This window comes from Zootoca vivipara, chromosome 5 (genome assembly GCF_965207765.1).
Source record: "Zootoca vivipara chromosome 5, rZooViv2.hap1.1, whole genome shotgun sequence".
NCBI lineage: Eukaryota > Metazoa > Chordata > Lepidosauria > Squamata > Lacertidae > Zootoca > Zootoca vivipara.
In genome coordinates this window covers 32,448,991-32,470,573 of record NC_142588.1, presented here as the reverse complement: position 1 = coordinate 32,470,573, position 21,583 = coordinate 32,448,991, and the positions used below count along the sequence as shown (strand labels likewise).

The 21,583-nt window shown below is 44.8% G+C and overlaps 1 protein-coding gene across 2 annotated transcripts; it reads right to left on the bottom strand.

The window, feature by feature from the left end:
• Positions 1 to 1,398: 1,398 nt before the first annotated feature.
• LOC118096646 (lysosomal acid lipase/cholesteryl ester hydrolase) lies at positions 1,399 to 19,320 on the bottom strand. 2 transcript variants are annotated; one of them, XM_035138708.2, is made up of 10 exons: positions 19,200 to 19,320; positions 16,047 to 16,180; positions 14,159 to 14,276; positions 12,845 to 13,043; positions 10,504 to 10,613; positions 9,033 to 9,172; positions 7,932 to 8,081; positions 4,946 to 5,017; positions 4,573 to 4,638; positions 1,399 to 2,021 (listed from the first exon to the last, which is right to left on the bottom strand). In XM_035138708.2, the coding sequence occupies exons 1-10, from the start codon at positions 19,255 to 19,257 to the stop codon at positions 1,788 to 1,790; spliced, it is 1,281 nt and encodes a 426-aa protein (XP_034994599.1). In that variant the 5' UTR covers positions 19,258 to 19,320; the 3' UTR covers positions 1,399 to 1,787. The 2 variants fall into 2 exon arrangements, with proteins under 2 accessions (XP_034994599.1, XP_034994600.1); XM_035138709.2 differs by having other exon boundaries at positions 19,138 to 19,277.
• Between the last annotated feature and the right edge of the window lie 2,263 nt (positions 19,321 to 21,583).

Genomic DNA, 21,583 nt, shown 5'->3' with positions numbered 1-21,583 from the left:
ATTGTAAGGTAGAAAGACTGTATACAAATTAAAAATGATGATGAGGATGAGGATGTGGTCCTTAAGTATCTAGTTGCTAAGGTCTGGCGCCACTAAATTCTTGTGGTGAAAATTCACAATTCGTTTTTCTCTGTTTAGAAAAAAATATCACAGGATAGGCCTTAGCTCTTTCCTTGGAGTGTGCAGGTTCCTCGCTTACCTTCCAAGTTCCGGACTGCAGAATCCGGGACCGGCAGCCATTTTACACTGGAAGTTGTGTCGATGTAACTTCCGGTGTTGCTTTGCCCTTCGATGGGCACCCAAAATGGCCGCCGCCGGCTTCAAAAGTCACTTGTACGCATATCAGGAAGTGCGTCGACGCAACTTCCGGTGTCGCTTCGCCCATCTATGGGCACCAAAATGGCCGCTGCCAACACCGGAAGTCACGTCTATGCACTTCCGGATATGTGTAGATGCGACTTTTGAAGCTGGCGGCGGCCATTTTGGGTGCCCATAGAAGGGCAAATCGGAAAGAAAAAATGGCCGCCGGCAGGAGAAAATAATGGAGAAAAACGGGAGACGAAGTGATATGGGGGACCACCGGGAAAAGGTAAGTAAAAAAGGGGTTTTCCCGTGGAAAACGGGAGACTTGGCAGCTATGGTTCCTTGTCCTCCCTCCTCCAACCCTCCTTGTCTCAGTTTGTAGCAGTTGCCAAATAGGGTTTCTAGATGGTCTGTTTCAGAATCATTCCAGGCCTGTGGTTGGTCTGGTCAGTCTGAAAGGCCTGACAAAGAAAGGGAGGTGTCTGCTGAGCAAAGTCAAAAGATATTACTAAATCAGTGGGATTTCTCTGGACTAGTTCACTCATAGGATATCCTCTGCCTCTCATGCTATGTCCTTACAGTGATAATTCAATGGTAGTTGTCTCTGTTTAGTGAAATGTCACAAGACAGGCCCTAGCTGTCACAAGACAGGCCCCAACATTCACCTCACAGTTATGTGGGCAGAGGGATTGATTCTCTGTGTAATAATTTTTATTAGTTTTCAATTACATTAACCCAATAAAATTCTCATTGTCAATACCAAATTATTATTATTATTATTATTATTATTATTATTATTATTATTATTATTTTATTTATACCCCGCCCATCTGGCTGGGTTTCCCCAGCCACTCTGGGTGGCTTACAACAGAAACATTAAAATACACTAATTTCTTAAACATTAAAAGCCTCCCTAAACAGGGCTGCCTTCAGATGTTATAATAACAAATTATAATACATTATATAATTATAATGTCAATTGTTCAGATGCCAAATTATATTATTTTGTTGGCTCCCTGTATACTAGAATTGATGATTTGATAATTTGCTTGAATGCTCCATTTAAAAAACTTATAAATTCCAATGACACACCAGTCATAATATCAAACCTTTATACCACAGCTGCAGTTTTAATGACTTCCATTCACATTAACACATCAAATAATTTACAGTCTTTCAGGTGAAGCCTTCAAACTCTCTTTGCTCTTCTTGTGTGCGTCCTTGTACTGTATTATGTCTATCTTTTGTCAGTTGTTGCTGTTCTCCATCATACCTTGGGCAGAGCTAGTATTCCATTGCTGTTTCTTAAGTTCTCCATTGCAACATTCCAGCTTCATTGTTTTGCAACTCAAGCAAACTGTGGGTTTCATTGGCCTAGAAGGCCTCCCCATGTTAGCAGGGCACAAGGTTTGTTGTGACAGGTGTAAAAGAAAGAATGGTTAATAAAAGATAGTGAATTAAATCTATTATAGCAAAATATTGATTTACAGAGACTTCCCCATCCACTCCATGATTTTGCAGTACACCAGTTTGGGGGCATTGAGGCCCCAGATGAAATCCCAGTGGTTCCAGTATGATATATTTTTGTAGTAAACTAGGTTAGAGATGCGAGGAAGTAAGATGGCTGTATTTCCTGGGCTTGCAATCAAGTCATTCCCACCAGACCACACTGCAGTTGGTACATTCATGTCTTCTATTTTATACGAAGGCGGAACACTCTGGAGGGTAAAAAAACACAGGATCATTATGTTAGCATTTGTCGCCCGGGCCAGTTGTGAGACTGCCCAGGGCAAGGACAAAGCCAGTGCCCGGCTACTATTGAGTCCAGTGGTGCAATTATCTGCGGTTGCTCTCAACTTGAAAAACAACACACACATGGAAAAGGCTAAACTACTTTGTGGCAAAATACAGAGTCTGTCTCTGTTTGCCCAGCTCAGACATTCAGAGCTGTTTAGCATGGCTGCCTCTTTCTAGCATAGCAGGCAGTGAAGAGAATGAACAAAGGAACAACAGTTCCACTTCAGGAACACGTAAGACAAACATCCTGTCTACGTCACATCCACTCTGTGGGAACAAAACACATACATTCATATGATAAACAACAATCCTATGACTGCAGACGGGGAATGAATCTCAACACATTAAACACCCACATGTTCTTCGCGACAGCACCTTGACACAATTCAGACTACCTATGGGCTGTTCACAGGTTTATATGGAGGATGGATTTTCCTTCTTCCTAACTAGAACACTCATGGACTGCTAGCATGCTTTAAATAGGGATGAGTGAATCCTCTGAAGCTCTCCCCAGATTAGCTGCTCTCTCTCCACCCCACCCCCTGCATTTTGCACCCAAAACACATATAAAAATACAGCAATTGTACCTCTGTCCTCTGTATAAATGATTTTAACTGCTTTTAGAACTTGCGGTTTATATAGTTGCAAAAAAGGGAATTTTAAAAAAAAACCCAACCAATGGTGGGGGGAAGCCCTGAGGTCAATTTGAGTGGCAGTACAAGCTCCCCTGAAGAGCTACCCCTGTGGTCTGTGGCCCATCACGCAGCTAGAATGATGATGACAGGAGAAAGAGGAGAGTTCTCATTTCTTTGCTGCCAGCACCATGCCCTCTGCATGGGAAGGGCGGAGTGTTTGAAGTGGTGGAAATGGCTTTGGGGCCATAGCTGCCAAGTACCCCGTTTTCCCCGGGAAACCCCCATATTTTCTTACCATTTCCCGCAGGTGTCCCGAATGGCAAAATACCCCGTATTCCCCTGGATTACGGAGCTCCTGCCGGCAGCCATGTTCTTCTGGTGCCACGCCGGCACCGGAAGTTGCTTCTACGCACTTTCGGACTTGCGTAGAAGCGACTTCCGATGCCACTGTGCCCATTTCCAAAATGTCTGCAGCACCAGAAGTCGCTTCTACGCACTTCCGGACATGCATAGAAACGACTTCTGGTGCTGCAGACATTTTGGAAATGGACAGAGCGGTGCCAGAAGTCGCTTCTATGCACTTCCGAACATGCATGGAAGCAACTTCCAATGCTGCTGTGCCCATTTCCAAAATGTCTGCAGTGCCAGAAGTCGCTTCTACGCATGCCTGGAAGTGCGTAGAAGCTACATCCGGTGCCACAGCACTGCTGATCCCGGATTTTTCAATCCGGAACTTGGCACCTATGTCTGGGGCCCCTCCAAGCACTTGGAGCTTGATCTGAGTGAGGAAAAGGAGTTTGGGAGTTGGGAGATTCACCCCACATTTTGAGGAAGTGGTAGAGTGCCTGCTTTGCATGCCGAAAGCCCTGCCTGAACTCCTGGAGAGCTGCTGCCTCAGTGTGACACAACTCTCAGCTAGATGGACCAACGGTCTGACTCACTGTAAGGCCACTTCCTGTGGGGGCCTCTCTTACTGCAGAGTTTGTTTCAAGCCAGGCTTCTGCACATAGCTGCCAAGTTTTCACTTTTCTCGCGAGGAAGCCTATTCAGCTTAAGGGAAAATCCCTGTAAAAAAGGGATAACTTGGCAGCTATGCTTCTGCATCACCCCTGCTTATATTTAAAAATAAAGATAAAACTCAGGATCGGAACTGTCATATTTTGACTAACTAAGAGTATTGGAGCCGGACGAAATACGAATATCATTCCCTGAAATCCAGAACACGGATTGTTTAATTTGGTATTGGATTAATTGGTTTTTTAAATCGTATTGTAATTTGGTATTGTATTAATGTGGCCTTTATTGGATTGCTATAAATGAAAATTAATTAAAAATTATTGTTGTTTTTTAAAAAGAACATATTGTGGAATGTGGCATAATTAATACCTAGTCTATGATAAGTGATACAGAGTTTGCACTCTTATTAAGTTTAAGAACTTGTCTTCCACATCATATTCATTTAGTTTAGGATTCTTGACCCCACAATGGCCAACTGGTTATCCCCACAAACTGTGATGATCAGTGGCTGCCATGGTCTCTCCTTACTAACTATGTAATCAGAGATATTCTGCTTCTGAACATGGAGAGTTGTAGACAAGCTAGTCCTACCCTGAGTAAACCTATTGAAGCTAACATGGCTAACTCAAGTTTGTCCATTTCAATGGGTCTACACTGAATAGATCTTAGTTGGACACAACCCATTTGAGTGTTGTTATGAGAATATGATAGGGAGGAGGAGAACCATGTATGCTACCTTGAGCTCTGTGGAGGAAAAATGGAATGCATATAAATAAGTGAAGAAACTTATTTTTTCACCATGGAAATTGTTCTCTCTTACCTGGTTATATCTTGCCCCATTCTTATTCCCATAGTCAAAATATCTGAATAAACCCGAATCTTTCATCTATCAAAATAATAGGAAAGCCATAGAATTAGATAATGCATTATACATATTACTGAACATTGTAAAAACTCTGCCGCTGCTGGTATTATCAGCAGACAGCTTGAAGCAGAACAAGAGCACCAATTTAAAATGGTTTAATTGTGGTTAGAGGTTTCCCAGGGAATGTTAAGCACACTAACAATTCCAGTGTTCTTTGGTGGAAGCCCTAACAGTTAAGTGTTAAATGCTATCAATATGAGTTTGCAATTTTTGACAGACCATAGAACCCTCTTGACCACCACATCTGCTTAAAAGTGCACAACTCTACCTGTTTCCAGTGTAGAAGGGTTTTAGATGATGTTGAATCTGGATACTGAGCTGTATACACATCTGCTCGGCTCTGTAAGAAACATTTGATTTGAAAAGCAAACACATTTATTTTATTTTATTTTAAAAAAATAATAATCTGAGGAACAGGCAAAGGCAACTACATCTGTAACTATTTAGTTTAGAAATAAGCTGAGTAGGATAGCATACAACATGGGTGGGGTATAAGTAATAAATTATTATTATTATTATTATTACTAGCTGACCCGGCCACGCATTGCTGTGGTTCTTTCCTGTGATCCCCACCCCACCCTGTCCCGATCCATGACGTATCCTGCCCCTCCTCCCTCCACCCCGGCTCATCCCTGTGTTTCGGTAGGATACCCTTCCCTCTGTTGTCCCTGGGGAGTGTTGGCCCCTCCCCCCTGTATCTCCATACCTTGGCCCCCACCCTTCGAAAAGGAACTGTTAGGTTCTGGGTTCTATTTCCCAGAATGCACTTTTGTCTGAACCCTCTGTTGTCCCTGGGGAGTGTTCGCCCCTACCCCCGGTATCTTCCTACATTGGCCCCCAGCCTTGGAGAAGGAGCTGTCAGTTTCTGGGTTCCATTTCCCAGTATTTACTTTTGTCTGAGCCCTCTGTTGTCCCCTCCCCCCTGTGTCTCTATACATTGGCCCCTGCACACGCAACGTGAACATTTCTATATATTTAGATTAAGGATCGGGGGTGATGATGCGCCCTGGGACAAAGAGAACTACTTAAAGAATCCCAACCGGGGGGGGGTCAAATAGCGAAGCCCCACAGCCCTGTAGCAACAGACAGGCCCAGACAGAAGGACCACTTGACCATATGGACCACTTGGCGCGGGCCTCCGAATCCAAAGGGGGCCTCGGTCAGCATATTCACAATCAGTAAAATGGAAAAAAGTAACAAAAGGGTTAAAAACAGGGTCACATTATCTACTTGGCCCCGGCCTCTGTCTGGCCCTGCAAGGGCCTGGCAACAGAAGGTGCGTTCTGAACCAACCGAGTTGTTCAGTTCTATAAAAAACCCAGGAAGTGGCAAGGGGAAGGTAGGGGATTGTAAATCGAGGGGGTTGGAATTGGGCATTGCATGGAAAAAAGTAACAAAAGGGTTAAAAACAGGGTCACATTATCTACCTGGCCCCGGCTTCCGTCTGGCCCTGCAAGGGCCTGGCAACAGAAGGTGCGTTCTGAAGCAACCGAGTTGGTCAGTTCCATAAAAAACCCAGGAAGTGGCAAGGGGAAGGTATGGGGTTGGAATTGGGCATTGCAAATATCTGAGGACTTAAACTGGGGAGAGAAAGTGCATGGTTGTTGTTTTTAAAAAAAGACGCAGAGGGTTGCATTCAGTTGTAGTATATGTGAAATAGAGGGTAATAGCCCCCCTTCAGATCCCCCTGAGCCTCAGAGTCCCCCTGAGTCGAGGCGAAATACTGTGGAGAGGGCAGGTTTCATCCCTGTGTCTCCCCCCCCCCCGTTCTGACCCATTACGTATCCCTGCCCTCTATTCATTGGACCTTGTTGCTGGAAAAGGCCTGTTTTCAGTTGAAACAAAATAAAAATATTCCTTCCAGCAGCACCTTAAAGACCAACTAAGGTGCTGCTGGAAGGAATTTTTTCATTTTGTTTTGACTACGTCAGACGTTGTGACTAATCCCTGTGACTGCCCCCACGTGTCCCGATCCATGATCTATTCTGTTTGTCCCCCCCCCCGTGACCGGCGTATCTCATGACGTTTTGAAGGGTGGTATTTATTTTTGTCTTGTGGTTTTTTGGTGGGGGATTTGGTGGGGGGGGTAGTGGTGCTAAATTGTAAAGTAAAAACCCCTTGCCGTGCCCCCAAGTGCATTGCTGTGGGTTATCTACCCCCCCAACCTACATCAGCCCATGACCTATTTGGGCTCCTCCTCCCCCCACCTCCCACCCAGGGCTCCATTTGGGATAGTATTTAAAGGGCTGTAGACCTGAGGCCTAGTCTGTAAAATGGAGCCAAGGCCTCCTGTTTTACAGGATCTCGTGGCAGAGGCAGGGTTTGTGGGTGTGGTGCGTTGTTGTGCCTAATCCCTGTGACTGCCCCCACGTGTCCCAATCCATGATCTATTCAGCTTGTCCCCCCCCCCTCCATGACCGGTTTTGAAGGATGGTATTTATTTTTGTTGTCTTGTGGATTTTTTTTTTGGGGGGGGGTAGTGTTGCTAAATGGTAAAGTAAAAAGCCCTTGCGGTGCAGGGGCCTACATAAATCAAAGGCTGTGCTGCGTTCTGTGCCACCACCACCCCCCCCCCAGGCAGGCCCCGACCTACACTTGGAAATGTTGTTTTTTTGGTGGGTTTTGGGGGGGGTAGTGGTGCTAAATGGTAAAGTAAAAAACCCTTGCCGTGCCCTAAGTGCGTTGTTGTGGGTCCCCCCCCCCGGGCCTGTCAGGGGCCTGCATAAAACAAAAGCCTAGTGGTTGGTCTGATAATGGCCGCCGTGGTGTTTAAGTTGCTTGGTTGATGATGATGTCATTTGGTTTGTGGGTGTGGCTTAGATTTCACAGGAAGGGAGGGGTGTACTGTGGGAGGAATTCCACTTGAGGGCGCTGTTTGACTTGGTGGGAAAGCGGGTCAAATCTTGCCGAGGTGTGTGATTTGAGCTTTTTCATGTCCCCTACAACCCTCGGGGAGTGGCCTGGATTGTTGTGTCAAAATTTCAGGACGATCGGTCAAGCGGTTACGGAGAACATAGCGGCCGGCAATTTCAAGATTTTTACATTTATATATATATAGATAATTATTATTCTGTTCAACAGGACTTTCCCTGTGTGTAAAGCATTTTCATCTGACTCTAAGTAAGATTTCAATTTCCCATGGAATTTTTGCTCCCTTTGGAAGTTTTTTGCCTCAAAAATGAAAGCTTGTGAAAATTAGAACATATAGCTAAACCAGTAATCAACTACTATGCCTTCTTCACACATCTACATACCATATTTAGATTTGTTGCATTGAATCCACCCGCAAGAGTGAACATGAGATTCACACATAATTTCTGCATAAAAGAAACGCGGCATAATTTCCGAATAAAGTCTCTCGCAGGCTTGCGAGATAACACAAATTCTCCTCTGACAAGCGTGCTCTGTAAAGATAAAAGGACCTTACATATAATGAAGCATTCAAAAAGTGACAAAATAAGCTACACGCCTCTAGAGATTTCCATGTCCCTGCTTGCACCTCCTAAAAGGTTTAAATCGGAGACCAGGGGGGAGGCAACTATGTGGTTATCTTGCCCTCAGTGTCCCTGCATGTGCCAGCTGCATCTGCTCCTTCTCCAAGCTTCCCACATTCGCTGATAACACCCAGATCCAGTTACAGGGAAGCTTGTAAGCCTGTCCAACCAAATCTACTTACAAGTCCCCTTCAGACCTTCTAGTTCAACGTAGGAAGGTTGAGGCTATGGATAGGCTCATCTGTCTATTTCATTCTTCTCTATTTCTCATTCTCACGTGCTTCAGATCAGTTCTGCATAATTCCCGCAACAAGTTTGTGATTAAAAACAAAAAACCAAGTCTGCATGAAAATTTCTGAGCAATGCACATTTTTTTAATGCAATGTTTCCGAGCACACACAATTTTTGCAGAGCAAATTTCCCGACTATAATGCATTTCTTTAAATGTTATTTTCACTTTTTTCTGTACAGTGGCACCTCGACTTACGAAGACGATCCATTCCGCGGTCGTCTTCATAAATCGAAGTCTTCGGTAGTCGAAGCGCCGCTATGGCGCATGCACGAAGCGCGATTTTGTGCTTCTGCACATGCGCCGACTGCACTCTGCGCAGGTGTAGAACACGTGCACTGGGAGGACTTCCAGAGGCTTTGACTTCGGAAGTCGAATTCTTCGGAAGTCGAAGCCTTCGGATGTCGAGTTATGACTGTATATGAATATTTCACCCTGGTTCATGCATTTTTGGTACACATTACTTGGCTGGAGAACCATAATTTGGAGATGAGCAAATTTTGAAAGGCGGGTTGAGTTTCCATTTGCAAATTCTTGATTTCCAAGGTCATAAAATAGTGATTAACGGGTACCTTGGATGAGTAGTCAGGAAATATGGAGGTCAGTTTTAACCAAGGGCTTGTTGCATGCTGAAGAGAAACCACAGGAGCCAGGGCAAAAAACATCTTGACTTTCTGAGACAGTTCTGGTAAGACTGAAAATGCGATGAAACCTAAAGGGGAGAAGAGGGTGAATGAGAAAAACACAGTGGCCATTTGGAGCTGTTGATAACCTTGTTAAGAAATTCATTCACCAGTTTAAAGGGTACTTCCTGCAGAGGCAGACTTAGGGTAGCACAACCAGCTTGGTCACACTAGGTGCAGATCCTTGGGGGTGCTGCTACTATGATTAACTGCATTGAATTTTGGTATTTCACAGGGCGCTGCTGAAATTTGAGACCCCAAGATTCACCTCTGCTCCCTGGTAGCAGAGGAGAACCTATGGTCCTCCTGCTGTTGCCGCAACACAACTCCCATCATCCCTGGCTAGGGCTGATGGGAGTTGGAGTCCAACAGCATCTAGAGGGCCACTGGTTCCCTATATCTGTCTTATATGGACACTGGAGCTGCTGTTAGGAAATTGATGGGCAGTAAAGAGTGGAAAAACCCAACCATCACCCCTCCTCGCTTTAGGTTGAAGTCAGTTGCCAGTAAAGTAAGGCAATGTACAGTAGGTGATTCTTTATAAGGTTCTCTTTTACAGATATACTCATTAGGTGAATGAACAGATTTACAATGAACTTTGCCCCTGGAACTACCCAAAACCATACAAGAACATCCTTGTACCCAGTGCTATTTTTCTGGGGGGAAAGGCACCAGAGTTCTCTTATAATGGCAATGGCGCCCACCTGAGAGGTGCTGGAACTGAGCTCCGGTGATTTCTGGCTGAGAAAAAAGCCCTGCTCCTACCTATTCTAGAGTTCACTTTCAGGTCATATAGGCATTTTTTAAATTTTAGACTTGGTATCACTACACAGCAGCTGTAATATAATCTAAGGTAAATGGCACAAACACTGAGCTCTGTTTCCCTTGTTACTGTAAAGCTATGGGAAGGTCTGGACCATAGCTGTGTGCACAGCAGGGTTAGAGTTGTCATGATAACTGTGGGACTTATTGTAAGGCTTCATTCTGTAACATCAAAGGTTCTTTTCATTCCCACTGATGGTTGCAGGGCAGGGGGACCCAGAAGGCCAATTGAAAACTGGATCTGGGGTGCATGTAGCCTGGGGGCTGGTTATTTCTGATCCCTGGTCTACTAGAAACCATGTCCACCCCACATTCCCTGAAGAGTCCAATGTAACCTATAGGCGAGTCGAGCAAGATTGTGAAGGGAGTGCAGGCAAATCAGTGCTGACAGATTCACAAATCATTGCCAGTGTTGGGGGCAAGGCTTGAATCCTTACAGATGGCGATAGGATCCAGAAGGGCAGAACATAGGACAATTTTTCGGAAAGAGAGAGAACAAGAGAAAGAGACAAAAATGGACCAGTCCACTTTAGCATACCAATGGTAGCGCCTTGAGAGTAGCCTACATAATACAGTTGCTTCTGTCCAGTTTTCTTTAGAATGAAGTTGATCATTGCTGGAAGATCATAGATGGCCATTTCATGGAAACTGAAGCAAAGGTTTAAATGTTATTGCAGAATTAATGACACCTATTCCACTGAACTCCCATATGTTTCAATCAGAGTTGTCTTCTGGAAGGTTTTGCTTGAAACTTGGGTGAAGAACCAGGTGATGGAGCCACCATCTCTACTCTCCACTTTAATTTTGCAGCGGTGGCTTCCAGCAACAGAACATCACTAAACATCACCCCCCCTTTTTTTTCACTTCACACATTAATCTCATGAAGAACCATCACACATAAAAGCAGGCTGTAGGATGTGAAGATGTTTGTTGTGTAGACCTCTACTTTTCCCCACACATTCTGGAATTGTGCAGAATTCCACATACAGTACGTATGTGGAAAGCCAACTTGCATAGAGATCTATAGCTTTTAGTTACTGTCCTGCTCAGTGTAATCCTATTGAAATTCAGGATATGATGGGGGAAGGGGATGGATTTGATTCAGATTGCATTGAAACCTGGATTTTTCAAATTCGCACTATCTAAGACAATATGACAACTGAAACATGGTCATCTTTCAAAACTCATATTTATCCATGTGTTGTGATGCCATTCTCCAACCAATCAAAAGTTGGCAAAAATACATAGATTATGCAAAACTGTGAATAAAAATTAGTGAAAATAACATGATAAAATGTGCACACCAAAATATATCAAGAGAAATTTGCACTAAAGCACTGAAGAATTTTCCTGAAGACTTGTTAACAAGAAAATGTTCAAATTGCTGCAGATATGTGGAGAACCAAATTTAAGTTTGGAAAACAATGACAAACTAAGAGAACCAAAACTGACAGATTCTTCCATCCCTAACTAGGAGTAACAGGTTCACCCAGCCACAATGGTCCCCTCACATACAAATCATGGCATGGGAAGGGGCATTGTGAGGAATACAAATGTTGCCTTTTCAAAAGGCCACAAGGCTGCAATGGCTAGATGACCGCAGACAGCAGAAACTTGCTTACATGTATCTGTAGAACAGCTTATGGTTAGGAGGCTTATAGATAGGGCCGTTTGCAACCGTTTGCAGTTTATCTGTACGTTTCAACTAATATGGGACTTGGCTACACCCACTAGTAGTTGGGGTGTAGCTTTATTGCTTGAGTCAATGTGTAAAAACATAAGAAACATGGACCAAATAAGGAGAAAGGTAAACAGGCGTAGCGGTCGTCGAAACTGAAGTAATGGGAGATGTCGACAAAGGCAGGGATTTTAGTATTTTAACTAGGCGGTCATGATAGGCTGTAAACCTTAATGTACCCAGCCAATGGGGAAACAAGGGAGGGAACCTGTGCTTCGGGTATAAAGAATATAAGCTTGTGCCTTGCCAATTTGGGGTGTGCCCACTTTGGACACCCACTCTTGCAAGAACATATTGTACTCAACAAACTCTTTGCTGCTTCCCCAATTTTGTTCAGAATTTATTTTGAGGTCTTGGGACCCACATTTTACTTCTAACAAGCATCACACATAGAAAATCACACATAGGCCTGTAGGATGTGAAAAACCCCTGTGTGTAGACTTCTACAGACAGATCCTTCCATCCCTAATGAGGACTATTATTAACATTAACAGCACTCTGATTTTGCTGGATATAACTTATTGTTGTGCAGATCTCCCCTGCTAAAGCCCATGCCTAACATGTAGATGTTGCTGGTAGGGATGAGAAGAGAGAAGAGTTCCATGACTTTGCAGTCAAAAAGTCTTTCAGAAAGACTGGATACTGCAGAGAGCATCTTAATTGTTTCTGCAAAATTATATCATGACACTGGTTAATAGCTGCCACCTCCTCAACACACACACAATTTTTCTCACACATTGAGCATCACCTCAGGCATGTATCCTACCTACCAGCAGTTGATAGGTACATAATCTGAAAGTTCATGGAATGTTTATCATCAGTTTGTTTATATCTGAATAAGTGATGGCATGGGGCCTGTAGCACAATAGTAGGAGTCCATTATTTAAATGGATAAGGTCCCTAGTTTGATCTCTGACATCAGTCTTGAAGGACTTCTGCATGAAACCCTGGAGAGGCACTGCCAATCACGGTTGACAGTACTCAGGTAGATGAGCCATGCTTGCTTTTGTAATGTCATCTCAGTGAATAATAGGTGTTTGCAAATTTCATGAATATTAATTATTTTCATAATTTAATAGTTAATGTGCGAGATAATACCATCAATTGTTATGCTATTGTTAATTTTTTCTATCCAAACTACCTGAAATCCCAAAATTCATCTTGGTCAGCTGAAAAATTCTTGTTTCTCTGAGACCAGCTTGTTCCTCTGCTGTTCCCCAGCCAAACATCATAGCCGGCGTCTGCTAATATGAATCCGAAGCTGTTGTTGGCCATATTTTTGACCCAGAAGCTAGCTTCTGCAAGTATTCCATGTTGCAGTAACACGACAGGCTTGGGACCTAGTTTAAAAAAGAAATTTTTAAAACAAAGCAGATGAGAATTTCCGTGCCATGATAACAAGGATGATTTTAAGAAATATCTCTCATGTTCAGAAACCATTATTTATATTTCAGTACATTATGCCAATAAGTTTGTTAGGCACATGAATCGGAGCCTTGGCTGTAGAAAAGACTGCTTAGCAAAGCCCTATTCAAGCATTCAAAAGAATATGTGAACACTGAATCAGGGGTGTGCAGCCAACATCCCTGCTCCCCAAGTCTCGTCATGCACTGGGCATGCACATCCCACCACTGACTTCACTGGAAGGTTTGAAGTGACCTTGAAAGCATGCTCTGCTCAGTACCTTTCCATGTGCTTCTATGGGGATGCTTCCATGTGATTCTGACCAAGCAGGCTGGTTCTCACTTACAGAGAGGCTTGGAACGGCATTCAGCTGAAAGCACTTAGAAAGCACTCCAGGCCTTCCTGCTCAACATAGGACAGTTGCAGGGCCGGCTCTACGGCCAGGCTGGGAGGCGCAGGGCGCCAGGGCGCCCGCCCGCCAGGGGGGGGCGCTGCACAGCTGCACCCACCCGCCCGCTGCGGAGCTGCGCCCGCCCACCTGCCGCGGAGGTGCACCCCCGGCAGCCGCGCTGTGCCGCCGCGCTGGGAAACGGGGCGGGGTGGGGGCGCCGGAGGGATCTTAAGACAGCCCTGGACAGTTGCAGTGGCAGATTTGGGACTTCTAAATTTCAGTGGGGCCTCCCGCCTCTCACCTTCTGTTGTTCATCATAGCTGCGGTGCCCCCTGCAGCACCCTTTTGGCTTGGCACCCACTGCGGGCGAACCTGTGGCACCCCCCTAAATCGGCCTTTTACATAAGGAGTGGAGTGGGTTTTCCTGCCCTTCCACCCCTTCAGTTTAAGCCCACCTGTGATTCTGAATGCTTCAGTGGGGCTCTAGGGGTCATGCAATGGCCTTCTGGGACCAGTCGCTTCCGGGCTTGACTGAGGCTTTGATAACTTAAGTAAAGCTTTAGTATTTACAAAACACTGCACTGGCATAGCGATTAAGGCTTTTCTTATACCATTTTCATAGACTTAGGATTTGTTAAAAGATAAATATATACCAGATACCTCTGACTGTAAGATTTTTTCTTCCAAAAGGTATTCTGTTTATTGTCAAATAATAGCCATCATCTGTTAAGACTTCGTAGCGTTCACTGGGGTATCCTCTGTAACAGATCAGCTCACTCTGAAAAAGAAATAAAATAAATTGCTGAGATGTTTTAATTCATAATGTTTTAATCTGTCTGCCAGAGAGGAGACCACCTTGGGTGTGAGTCCTGGTAGACTGGCTCCATACCCCTCAATTTAACCAGGACAGCCTGGATTGACGGAAGCCGCCCTAGCTTCTGTTCCCAACTTCAGATGTCTTTCGGCTCCCGCATTCTGGCATAGCCAGTATGTGAACAGTGTTGTTATATGGTTTAGTCACCAGATAGCACTGGAGGGAGTTCTATCTATGTGGAGTCACTCATAGCTGCCAAGTTATCCCTTTTTTACAGGGATTTTCCCTTATGCTGAATAGGCTTCCTCGCGAGAAAAGGAAAAACTTGGCAGCTATGGTGGAGTCAGCAGTTTCTTGTGTCTTTTCTTGTTTAAGAGACACAATAAACTGTGGTCTTTACACATTACATTCACCAAGTGCACAATATGCATATTTGTACACAAATATTTGAGCTGTACAGTCATAGTATAATTCCATGAGTGTACAGTCTGCGTACCTGCGTTGAGCTGTACAAATCAACAAGTATAGACTCAGTGACAGAAAACACCTGTACATGTGTAGAGATCGCTTGAGCCTGTGTTCACTGTGTAAACAACCCCCCCCCCCAAGTTCTTGTCCACCTTCCTCACTGGTGTGCTTTTTAAGCCATGCTTGAAAAATGTGTCTTGTTTGTTCAATTCTTTGCTTTAATATTTGATTTGCAATAAGCTCCTATTTAAGGTGGAACAGAGAAGCACCAGCACTTACTCTACTGATGCCCAGGATTTCAGAAAGTTTCTGAGCTGCTTTCAATATTACAGTCTAGAGTCCTGATTCCCATTCTTTGACGCATCACTCAGATTCACAGCTCAGGTATCGCCAAAAGTTTCATTCCAAAATTTCACCAGGTTACAAGGTGCACCCTTAGCAGATAATGTAGAGTGCAAACGAACATGGCTAGGTGTAAGCTAAGATGCAGTACCAATACTCGACATGTCCACAAACTCTCATTTTGAAGAAGGAATCGACAGAGGCATTTCTGCAGCTGCCAGCCTGAGCTATGGAACTGGGCAGCAAGTGGGCTGGGTCTGCTCACACTGCTTCAACCACATCACAATCCTGTCTGATTAGGACTCAGGCATGTCCCCAGAAGCAAGAAGTGCTTCAGTAGCAGGAAGCCAAGTCAGGCAGCTCTTCTTGGGCATTTGGGATGACTGAAGCAGGGCGTTCTCATGATTACCCACTCAGCCCTTCTCCAGCATCCAGCTCAGCACCTCCATACCCTCCAACATCCCCCCCCCCCGCTCTTGTCCAGTTCTTCCTCCCCATTTTGAGCCACTCTGCCAAGAAGTCTGCACAGAGCTCATGGCAGTAGGAGGGAAATTGGAAGCAAGGACAAGTTCCACATTTCTCAATGGCTTGTTTGTAATTGCTCTTAATTGCATCTCCCCACCCCAATAATCAATAGTTATGCTTTTGATGTTCTAGATCTGGGATTGCCAACACCGTGCCATGCGGATGTTGTTGGGCTAGAACTCCCACTAGGCTCTGACCATTGGCCAAGCAGGCTGAGGCTCATGGGAACTGGAGCGCCACAACAGCAGCTTGAGGGCACCTTGTTGGCTATCCCTGTTCTAGACTGGGGGAAGGAAGACAGAAAACAAGTGCTGCTCTTCAGCTCCCTCAGATCTGCATTCCAGGCCCATCTCAGGCCTGCATCTGTAATAACATTTATAAAAAGATTATGTAGCTTACGACATTCATGTGAACTTCAGGATTTACATCTCTTCTCCTCCTACTCAGTTCTTCTGAGCCTCCAGTTGCTTGTATTAGGCAAGTGATGGCAAAAAGCCACCACATCTTCTGTCTATGTATTGTTTGTAAAGGTGCTGTAAAAGAGGAGAAAGCAAGAAAGGGGGAGGAAAACTCACAGCTATCACTTCACAAGTAATGCTGACAAAATAAATACAGTAGGTTGTTGTTGTTGTTTAATCGTTTAGTCGTGTCCGACTCTTCGTGACCCCATGGACCAGAGCATGCCAGGCACTCCTGTCTTCCACTGCCTCCCGGATTTTGGTCAAACTCATGTTGGTAGCCTCGAGTACAGTATAGCAGCATACAAAACAAACAAACAAACAAACAAAACAACCAATTTTTTTAAAATCTTGTGCAAATGATAAAGCAGTATTAAAAACATGAAACCAACGTTGCAGAACCTGAGCAGACTAATTTGGGGATATAAGTTTTCAGCCAATGTCTAAATACAGTAGCACCTCAGCTTATGTTACCCTTGGGTAATGTGAACTTCAGGTTGTGAAAGCAGCAAACCCGGAAGTGTTTCACCGCGCGCATGCACAGAAGCGCTCTACCATGCCACGCACATGCGCAGAGTGGTCCCTCCGGTTGCGGAAACCTCGGGATCCGACTGGAGCTCCAGAACAGATCCTGTCCGCAACCGGAGGTACCACCGTATATAGAAATGTTGATGCATGCTTCCTTTCAAGGAGAAGAGGATTCCAGGTATCTGGAGCCACAGTGCCTAAAAGCACCACTTTACTTATGAAATCACCTTACACCACATGTGCCTACTTGACCGCTTCACATAATACAGTGGTACCTCGGTTTACAAACACAGTTGGTTCCGGAAGTCTTTACTTAACCTGAAGCGTACTTAACCTGAAGCGAACTTTCCCATTGAAAGTAATGGAAAGTGGATTAATCCGTTCCAGACAGATCCGCAGAGCACTTAAACTGAAAATACTCAAACCGAGGCGTACTTAAACTGAGGTATGACTGTATCCACATAATACCCACACATCTGTAGAAACTCGATCCTTCAGTGTGGCAGTGCCAACACTTTGGAACTCCCTGCCTCTTGATATTAGCCAGGTACCTTCAATGTGTTCTTTTCAGCGCCTGCTGAATACAGACAAACCTACCTAGATTTTTAGAAAATTTGTATGAATTTCAGTCTATTTCACTGTAGTTTTTACTTTCTATGTGTTTAAAATTATGGTGCAATTTTGGGGGGATAATTTTATTTTGCAAACCGTTAAAAAAAAATTCTATACAACCAAGTGGTACTTAGATTAAGTAAATAAAACACATGCCTGAGTCGCAGCATGTTCTACCCACAGGGACTGGGCAGAGGCAGGGGCGTAGTTAGCCGATTGGGGACAGAGAAAGCTGCCCATGGGGGTGGGGTGAGCCAAGGCAGGGCACACTGTGTGGAGCCTCTCTGCAGCCTCCCCTTCAGCTGTCGGGCGGTTGAGGCGGTAGGCAGTCATTTTTTCAAAAACACATTTTTTTTTGCCATTTTGTCACCCCTCTCAGTGATGACACCTGGGGCGGCCCACACCCACCGCACCTGCCCCTTCCTACGCCACTGGGCAGAGGAGGAATGGTGGAGACCAGCTCCCCAGCCTGACCCTTCCACAGTTTAGATTTACAACATGGGTTTGAGGGAGGTCACAGCTCAGAAGCAGATGAGGGGAAAAGTTGGGAAATAATGGAAGAGGAGGAGGCAGAGCCGGAGCAGCTGGCTGACACGCTGTCACTAGAAGAAAGCATTCCAGACCCACCATCTCCCAGAACCTGGCGAGCCTTGAAAGTAGGAGAGCAAAGAGGTCAAAGGCAGAGGGCACTTCTCAGCACCCGTAGGAGAGACGTTGAGCTTGATTATTGAGGAAGTGGGCAAGACAGTGGGGTGGAGATTCACTCGGGACAGCGCCATTATCCAAGAGGATGGGTTTTAGAGCCTCTGTCTGTAAATACTGAATAAAAAGCGGGTGGTAAGAACATTCCTTATCTTTGTACATTCCTGGGCAACCCGCCGTGGGAGTTGCTGGCAGCAGCCTGACAGGTAGATGGTACCATGAACAAATTTAACAGACTGGGAGAGGCTGCAGGAGGAGATTCTGTTTCTCAGATACCCTAGTCCAGAACTATTTAGGGTTTTATAGTAGTGTATAATCATGAATCTAGCCTGGAAGCAAACTGGCAGCCAGTGCAATGCTTTCAGCAAAGGAATCACTTGTTGCCAATAGGCTGCTTCAAAGAGCAACCATGCGCTTCTACTATTTTGCAGCTTCTGCTCCAAAGTGAAGGGCAGCCCCAGGTAAAGCATGCTGAAGAAATTAGATCTGAAAGTCATCATTCTGTGGCTCACTGTTGCCAACCTATCTCTCTCAAAGAGCAGCCACAGCTGGCATGCTAGTCAAAGGTGGCAAAAGGGACTCCTAGACACTGGAGAAACTAGCAGTGCATCATTCATACATGCACACACACACTAATTTTGTGTGGCTGGTTCTGAATGATCAGGTCATGTTTATAAAGACCGTGGCACAAGGTGAAAATTCTCTGGTGGAAGGAAACAGCAGAGTGACATTTTGCCACATGAAGCCACATAGTGACAGGCAACAAATTCATATAAGCAAATTAATATTCATTTTCCTAAACATTGCATATTAAACCATGTTTGTGTATGCATAGTAAGAATTGTGTTGCAAATTATACAATATAGTTAACAACTGCCAGCCCTACTGCATCCAGTTTTTGTTTTCATTTCTAGTTCCCATAGCTGCTTATGAAACATGAAAACATATGGGATTCTCTGCAAGATACAAGAAGTGAGAACAGAATCAGCGCAGCTCACATTTTCTATGTGCATCTGTTTGTAATCTTTGGAGCTGCCTTTGTTTTAACTTGGGTATGCTTAACTTCTGGCTCTCTAGACAATTCCCATCCTTGCTGACCATTGGCCTTGGGTGGCCATGAGTTCCCCACCCCTGCTTAAACTTTCTTTTAAAAAATATTAACAACTACACCATACCTTGCTATTACTTACCAAAACCCTCGAAATGGAGCCAAACATAAAGCAAAAACAGAGTCAAGAAACATATTACCAACCAGAGTCCTCTTGCTGTGTTTCAACAGGAGCAGGATTTTTGAATGAGTTCCGCAGCATATAATATTGTCTGTGCCTTCTTCAGCTATAAGACTTGACTGGCAGAACATTCTACGTTTTGCTGGGAACACCCAATTAATAATTACATCAGATGTTAAGGAAATAAATGCACATGACAGGTGATGTGTAGTAATGCACATGGCCATTCACAGTCATGGCAGAGGGAATGCATCCACAAGGCAGCTGTGGAATCTGGGGCCACTTCATTGCATGGAGCATTGCAAGCAATGGGATTTTGTGCCTTGAAAAGGACACGATGCAAATCCATGCTTCCCCGAATTACGGTACGAATAGTCTGCACAAATGTGCATAAAGTGTAGAGCCAACATTTTGGAAATAAATTCTGAAGAGACAACCCACGCCGTTAAAGTGATCTGGTTAATAAACGATTTCTTGCCATGCCTCTGCCATTAGCCTTTTAGCAACCCTTAAGTTTTATGCCACAGTTCCTTTGCCATTACCACATGCACACTTGTCACCACCACACGTACTGCATGTCGAATACATATGCTTCAGCCAAGGGCAAACTCTGGTCTTTTAAATTTCACTGGCACCCTGTGTGAGACCAAAATTTGGTACCCCCTCACCTTCCATTTTGTGTGTGCGCTACATCATAGTTGTGGCACCCTGAGGCACCCCTCTTGGTTCAGCACCCAGTTTTGGGGGGGAATTGGTCATGCTGCCCTAAATCTGCCTCTGCTTCAGCCTAAGCTCATGTTTAAGTGTGGTGTAGTGGTTAAGAGCTGTAGACTCGTAATCTGGTGAACCGGGTTCGCGTCTCTGCTCCTCCACATGCAGCTGCTGGGTGACCTTGGGCTGGTCACACTTCTTTGAAGTCTTTCAGCCCCACTCACCTCACAGAGTGTTTGTTGTGGGGGAGGAAGGGAAAGGAGAATGTTAGCTGCTTTGAGACTTCTTCGGGTACTGATAAAGCAGGATATCAAATCCAAACTCTTTTTCTCTTCTTCTTCTTTAATGTGCCATATTTACGGTACATTCATGACAGCAGCAGCATTTATTTGAAAGCCAATTCTCTTTGCAAATCAAATCCCTGCAAGTTAAGTTAAATGCATCATACCTACATCTTCGCACTTTCCGGCACCACCATTGTCACATGAGTGTGCACCCATGTCTGCAGGCATAGCGCTGGTGTCAGGAGTGAACAGGCCATAAATCACACTGTGGAAGTGAAATTCACTCTCGACAACAGGAAGTTTAACTCTTTGTTAGCAAAACGCTATCCTTGCAGACTTGATGCAGTGTCAGGCCTAATTAACACAGCAACTCATTCCTGGTAGGTCTTGCCTCCATGAAGCAGTTGCTGAAACTGAAGGTCCCCTCCTCTCCAAGGCTTTACCCAAGCAATCAGAGACTGTATCTGCATGGAGCCAATCTACTCCTTTCATGCCTCTTCTGATTCTGGGAGACCGGGGGGGGGGGGGTTATGCAAGAGGAGGGGGGCACCCATGGCTCTTCACCAGTCTCTGCCTCTTGGCCTCCCTCCTCCTTTGCATCAGCTTCTGCCTCTGATTCTGGACTTTTCTCCCCATAGACTATCCCAGCTCACTAAGCCCCGTTACCCCTTATGGCACCATCTCATCCCAGTCTTCTCCCTCTGACCACTCATTGTTGTCTCACCATCCCTCCTCAAGCTCTGAGCTTTCTTTCATTGGTGGTTCCCCAGCTGGATCCTCCCACCATTCTTCTGTATCTCACCAGTCCAGGACAGCTGGCCAGGTAAGGAGTTAGCTCGAATACTTTGGTTACTCCAACGGTGCAGAGGCAGCAAAGCCATTTTTTCCTCGTTGCTAATTTCACACCATGTAGCATTCTACAATTATAAACAAGAACACTGTTGTGCATGCACAGGGCTGCAAAGATCACTCTCTGTGCTTCCCTTTCTGACCTTTTAACTGTCATTACATATCACTTAAGGCCTTTCCCCATTCATGCACTCTTGTAAAACCTGTCCTGACTGGTTTCTGAAGCAGGGTGTTTTGTAAAATGAAGATCTCTGTGTGTTTGTGTATGAATGCCATGCAAAAGAATCTCATCCTAGATTCGCGCCTGTCCTGTGGAACACCCTTCCATCAGATGTCAAGGAAATAAAAAACTACCTGACTTTTAGAAGACATCTGAAGGCAGCCCTGTTTAGGGAAGTTTTTTATGTTTGATGTTTTATTGTGTTTTAAATTTGTGAGCTACACAATCACTTTTGGATGGAGTTCCTCCAGGATCCATTTCCAAGTCCTTTCTACAATCATACCTCGGTTTAAGTACGCCTCGGTTTGAGTATTTTCAGTTTAAGTACTCTGCGGACCCGTCT

Excerpts from the sequence above, each read along its gene's own strand:
- LOC118096646 (XM_035138708.2), bottom strand. The coding sequence starts at position 19,257 with ATGCTGCGGAACTCATTCAAAAATCCTGCTCCTGTTGAAACACAGCAA. Across the intron at positions 16,181-19,199 it reads AACACAGCAAGAGGACTCTG|CACCTTTACAAACAATACAT; the intron begins GTTGGTAATATG and ends CCTCTTTTACAG. Across the intron at positions 14,277-16,046 it reads CTGAAGTTCACATGAATGTC|AGTGAGCTGATCTGTTACAG; the intron begins GTAAGCTACATA and ends TTTCTTTTTCAG.